At 56.2% G+C, this 6201-nt stretch overlaps 1 protein-coding gene across 1 annotated transcript; it reads right to left on the reverse strand.

The window, feature by feature from the left end:
- Nucleotides 1–2404: 2404 nt before the first annotated feature.
- Nucleotides 2405–5248, reverse strand: Nkx2-1 (NK2 homeobox 1). Its single transcript, XM_042677982.1, has 3 exons — nucleotides 5172–5248; nucleotides 4068–4453; nucleotides 2405–3153 (listed from the first exon to the last, which is right to left on the reverse strand). Exons 1-3 carry the CDS (start codon nucleotides 5246–5248, stop codon nucleotides 2405–2407), a joined length of 1212 nt encoding a protein of 403 aa, XP_042533916.1.
- Between the last annotated feature and the right edge of the window lie 953 nt (nucleotides 5249–6201).

Consider the following 6201-nt stretch of genomic DNA (forward strand, 5'->3'; position numbering starts at 1 on the left):
TCTGCTCATCAACATTCCTGACTCCCAATCTAGAGACAAACTTTCTGCTTTTCTTTACAAAATAGAAGGCCTGATGAGCTTCCCCCTCCCTCCCCCTGCAGCACACTCCCTAGAACCCAGCCCACCTACACTTTTGCAATATTCAAGTCTTTTCTGGATATTGAAAACCTTAGCTCAGTAGCCACATTGGAGAGTTCTGAGGGAGAGAGGCCTTCCTGGTGCTAGCTTGGAGTCCTCAGGCACCACAGGGTAAGAGTCCCTCTGAAAATCAAGGAAAAAAGACTGCTAGGTTGGAGGCAACGGCTAGTAACATTCTACTTCCCTAACAAGGTCCTAAGGGTAGGGGTGCTGGGACATCTGGGTAAAGGAAGTTGAAGACAGGATGAACTGGAAGAAGAGAGAAGGTCAGAAAAAGCTAAAAGAAAGTTGGAAATGATGGAAGAAGTGGGCACATACCAAATATAAAGCAATTCCCATAACACTTCCTGATCTAGAGGGAAAGCTCTAGGCAACCCACTGGACTTCCATTGACTTGTGGGTTTATCAAAGACGATAGAGAAGGGACAACTATAATTTTTATCCCTATCCACAATCACCACCTGCCTCCCACCACAATCTTAATAGTTCTCCAACATATATATCCAAGAAATTAGAAAATTAGAAATTGAAGAAAAGAGTTTAAAACCATTTCCTTTCCTGGGAAGAGGAGAGATAGAGTAGTAAGCAGGAAAAAAAAATAGCTTTTTCTTGTAAAGATTTAGAAACACACAAGTGGAAGAAGATGCTGGAATAAAAAGTGAAACCTCTACTTGTAAAGTCCTGCTGGAGCCATTCCCAGCACCCAGTCCCACACTGACGGAGGACTGAGAAGCCACATCTGGGGTAGAGGTGAGGGCTGCTGATCTTAGAGCAGGAATGGCTAGTTTAGAGCAAAACTAAAACCCAGAACAACTTTGCTTTTGAAGACAACCCTTCCCCCTTGCTCCATTCTAATTGGGAGTACTCTTGGCTAGAAACTAGAAATATAAGTTTGCTGTTCAAATTTATAGAAATGATCTTCACTGAAATACAGCAACTTACTTGGTTATTTTAAATGAGATGTCCTAGTTCACTGTTTTAAAACTTGGCTCAGCCCTAGAAGACCAGTTTTTGAGATCTCTAAACACAGAAGCCTGGCTCTAAAAAATGGATTCTATGAAAAGGTGTTTTTCCTTCCTCTTTCCTTCTCTCTCCTCACAGAAGTTGTTTAGTCTTTTCTCTTTTCGGTTGCCGATTTCCAGAACTGTTCATAATTTGGTTCCACTGAACTACCGGCAGAATACAATTTCTGCTTCCTCTGAGCCTGGCCTCCTGAGCCTACCAACTAAACCCCAAACAATTCCAACCCCACCAGGCAATGAGGAACCCTCCCAGGTGGAGTGGGGCAGCCATTTAAAGCCAAATCAAAAACCAAACCAAAAGAAAGGTTTTTTTTAATCAGAAAAAGAATCTTTTTAATTTGTATAATTTATTAGAAGCTTCTTAAGAACTATATTTAAGCCAAATATCTACATAAGTTACAACAGAAAAAAAAAGACTGATGCTGCAAATACCAAACTGCCAAATAATATACACAGATTTGTCAATGCCCATTTTTTAAAAAAAAATGTGAGGGGCAGGGGACAGGGTGTGGGTTTCTTTTTACAATAAAATGTACAAATTGCTAAAAACTAGGCGTTTAGTTCAACTTTTGACAGCGCTTTACAGCTACAAGTTCACATCAAACATAAAACAATTTTTCTGAGGGGACATTCCAGGCTACCCTTATGGCCAGAGGGAGCCTAGAAGGGGGCATGTCCTTTGTGACAGGGACTCGTGGGTTATGTCGAAGAATCTTTCCTCTCCCTGGCTCCCATCCTCTTTTCTTAAAAAAAAAAAATCGTGGTATTTACAAGTGAGTCCACTCTGCTGCTGGCAGAGTGGACCAGAGTGAAGTTTGAGATGGTTAAAGTCCAAAGCCAAGATAGCATAAAGCCCTTCCCAAACTGCACACACACCCCAGCGTGCAAACCCATTAGAATCACCGCCGAAAGACACCCCTAAAGCTGTTCTTTCTATGTCCTTCACTGTTTAAAGACTCCAAAAGGAATTGAATTTGTTTGGCTGTTTTTATTTCCTTTTACTCTTTTCTAAAAAAAAAAAAAAAATCCACAAATTTTAGATAGGGAGAAAAAAAAAAAAGAAAAGATTTCCAGCAGTTTGGCCTTTGTGTGTATTTTTTTTTTCCTTGATTTAATCGAGGATAGGTTCTTATGGATAAGGAGGGGGACTCGAAGCGCGTGGAGCAGCGGGTGGATGGTGGTCTGTGGCGGATGGAAGGAAGCCGGTGAGCAATGCGCTGGGCTAGGGGCTACACCATGTCTTCTCACCAGGTCCGACCATATAGCAAGGTGGAGCAGGACATGGTGCCATAGTCCGAGCCCGAGGAGTTCAGGTGGGACAGGCTGGAGACCTGGCCCTGCAGCGCCGCGGGGCTGGCGGCGTGGTGCGCCAGGTCCGGAGATTGGCCTGCGCTGCCAGGCTGGTGACCCGGGTGCGCGCCCAAGCCGGCGCCACCGCTGCCCACCGAGATCGCCGCGGCCGCCGCCTGAGCAGCCTGCGCCTGCTGCTGCGCCTGCTGCTGCGCGTGGCCTTGTAGGGTGGCCGCCCCAGGAGCGGAGGCGCCCGCCTGGCACGGTTTGCCGTCTTTCACCAGGACCGGCACCGCCACGCGGCGTGGCGATTGCTGCTGAGCCTGTTGCTGCTGCGGGCAGCCGGCGCCCCCGCCTCCCCCGCCGCCGCCGCCGCCGCTGTCCTGTTGCAGTTGCTGCTGGGCCGCCTTGTCCTTGGCTTGGCGTTTCATTTTGTAGCGGTGATTCTGGAACCAGATCTTGACCTGCGTGGGGGTCAGGTGGATCATGCTGGCCAGGTGCTCGCGTTCCGGTGCCGACAGGTACTTCTGTTGCTTGAAGCGTCGCTCCAGCTCATACACCTGTGCCTGGGAGAAGAGCACCCGGCGCTTCCGGCGCGGCGCGCTGGGCAGCGGGGTCATGTTCTTGCTCACGTCCCCCAGCGAGCCCAGGCCGCCCATGCCGCTCATGTTCATGCCGCTCGCCGGGCCCATGAATCGGGAGACTGTAAGCGACAAACGCACAGCGTCGGGCCGGAGCCGGGCCAGGCCAGCCCAGCCTTGGAGCCCTAGGCCCGCCCGGCCCTCCCCCGACGGCACCCTGCATCCCGAGGCCCTGCTACTGGGGATTGCTAGCGCCCGTCCCGGCCCAGCTGCCGAGGAATGTACTGGAGGGCTCTTCGCTTCAACCCTGCCCACCCCACCCCCCAAAGTTTCAACACCCTCTTTGGACCCCCGAAATCGCAGTGGGAGAAAGGCCACTCCTGGTCTTTTCCGGCCCAAGGCGGGGCCCAGAGGCATTGGAGTTAGCCGGCCACAGGCGGAGAACTGAGCTCGGGTCGGGAGTTGGGGTTCCGACGGTAGACCCTAACTTTGGGAGGTTCGGGGAGGAAGGTGTTCACGTCTGAAAACTCCAGCCTCCAAGGCTATACAGTGCCTTGGTTTCTCTCCTGCTGGCCCCACTGAGTGCACCTGTTTGGCACCAGGACTCGGCCCCCTCCGGAGCCGGGCGCCCTCCCCTCTGTCCCGGACTCCAGTCCAGGCCCACCGTCGCCTGACTGCGTTCTAACCTGGGACCAGGCCTGGCCGTTCCCCGCGCTAGTTGGGGGTGGGGGGGGGTGCGGTGGCCTCCCTCGGTTGTCCGAGGTCTTCGGCCGTGTGGAGCAGAGTTCATTCACCGTCGGCCGCGCCTGGAGATGCCAGGTCCCGTCGGCCCCTGACCTCAAGACCCCGCGCTACCAAGTGCTTCTTCCGGGATGCCCTAACCCAGCCGGAGGCAGCATCCCCAACGCCCGCACCCAACTCCCCAGGCGCCGCTGGCCCGGGTGCCCACCCCGATGCCTAGCGCGCAGCCCCGGCGGTACGGACCGAGCCTCGGGTGCCGAACCCGCGGCCCCGCAGTGGGGGCGGCGTGACTTACTGGCGGGGAAGCGCGGGTCTGGGTTGGCGCCGTACCATCCGGGGCCCGAAGCGCTGTTTCTCATGGTGTCCTGGTAGGGTGGTAGCTCGCTCATGTTGCCCAGGTTGCCGTTGCAGTAGCCCCCCACGGCGGAGTGCGAGAGCTGGGGCACCCCCGCCGCCGTCATGTGGTAGGCGGCGGTGACTGCGCCGTGGTGCCCCACGGCGTGCTGCTGCATGGCCGCGGCCGGCGGCGCCGCCTGGCCTTGCCTGTACGCCGCCAGCGGAGCCCCGAGGCCGCCGCCCTCCATGCCCACTTTCTTGTAGCTTTCCTCCAGGGGACTCAAGATGTCAGACACTGAGAACGGAGTCGTGTGCTTTGGACTCATCGACATGATTCGGCGGCGGCTGGAGGAGGAAGGAAGAGGAGGAAAAAAAAAAAAAAAGGAGAGGGGGAAGGCGAAGCCTCGCTACTTTTTTTTTTTCCTCTCCCTTTGCCAAATATTCTGGTGTTACCTTAACGCCGATCTTGTTGGATGTACACGTAACGGAGTGGACCGAGTCCGCCTTAATTGGCTTGAGTGGAGGCTCGGGGGCTCGCGTTTGTTTTAGCCCGGCGCCAGGTTTTAGGCAGCCACCAGAGGCGGGGCATAAGCGCTAAAGCAACAAGACAATAGAAGCCTACATCTTGCCCGAGATAATTAGCTTACATGCTGATGACAAGGTAAACACCTTTAAGTTTCACTTGTCAGGATTTTTAGGTCTCAGAGAGGGAGGAGAGAGAGAGAGAGAGAAAGAGAGAGAGAGAGAGAGAGACCCAAAAGCATTGCTTTCCCCCTTTCCTGGACACCCCCCACCCCCATTTTTGTGGGGTGCCGTTGGCGCGCGGGGAGGAGGAGGCAGGGGAGGGGAAGGAGGAGGGAACCGATAGCAGGGAGGGCCGGAGGTGGGGTGAAGAGTAGCCGGGGAGGGATGGGGTGGAGGGAAGAAGGTGCGCGCTGCTTTGCAGCCAACTTGAGGAGTTACAAAGTGGAACCTCTGTGCCATTCAGTCGGGGGATCCCCGGGCTAGGACCGGTCTTTTAGGAAGAGGGAGCCGAAGGGATGGGGCCGGGGAGGGGGTTCACCTGAGCCTGCTGGGGCTGCTCCTCCCTCCCGCCGAGGCCTCCCAGCCCCGCGCCTTCCCACCGCCTCCGGACCACATCGGGGCTTCCCGGTGCCCAGCCCCGGGTCGCCACGAACGGTGCCGGCGAGGCTGGGGAGGAACCCTGGGGCCGCACTGTTGGTCTAGAAGTCTGTCCGTCTGTCTGCCTCCTCGGCCGCCGCCGTCAGAAGGGGACACCTCTGCTCCCCGCCCCCTTTCCCCTTACCAGAGAGACTCCCAGCGGGCGGAGGGGAGGCTGAGGAAGGGAAGGACTGCCGCGGGGAGGCTGTCGCGGATCCCCGCGCCCCCTCCCGCGTCAGATCTGGGCTTCTCAGCGGGCCAGGTACCCCCCTCCCCGCAACACCCCCACACCCCCACGCTCCCTGTCCCCACCCCCTTCCCCGGCCCAGGCTGATACCACATTCAGTCTGCTAAGCGGCAGTAAGGACGTGTGCTTGTGTGTGTGCTTGTGTGTGTGTGGGGGGGGGGTGATTAGTATGAGAGTCCATCGCTGCAGCCATCCTGTCTGGAGCAAACCTGCTGTCTCCGACCCCTGCCCATTTGCCCGCACATGCGATTTCTGGGGCAAGAGCTTTCCCCGGGCATCACTGCCCCAGCCCCAGCCCAGAGCCCCGCTGTTTGCCCCTCTCTGATGCTTCACACTGCCTGTACCCGCCTGCCCCACGGCCCCGCCGCCCTGAGCCTGACCCGGGGCAGGACGGGCTGGCCGGGAGGGGCCGGTACCCGAGCGCCCCGCAGCCCACGGGCGGGAGGCTGGGCGAAGGCTCGCCTCCTCCCGCAGCTCAGCCATGCAAAAGTGCACTTGCTTCCCCGGGAATAACCAAATATCTTTGTTTAAAGTGGCGGCCTAAATGGCCAGTCGCTTTGTGGCCACGCTGGATATTAGTAGATGAGGATCATTCTGCTTCAATTGGGCGCCTCTCATCCCGCGAGCAAGAAACCGCTTAGGAGGAAGTGGGCTTCCTGTCTGCGCGTTTCCAGGCTTCAAGTGT

Source organism: Dipodomys spectabilis, unplaced genomic scaffold (assembly GCF_019054845.1).
Source record: "Dipodomys spectabilis isolate Male_0828 unplaced genomic scaffold, ASM1905484v1 ptg000042l, whole genome shotgun sequence".
Lineage (NCBI taxonomy): Eukaryota > Metazoa > Chordata > Mammalia > Rodentia > Heteromyidae > Dipodomys > Dipodomys spectabilis.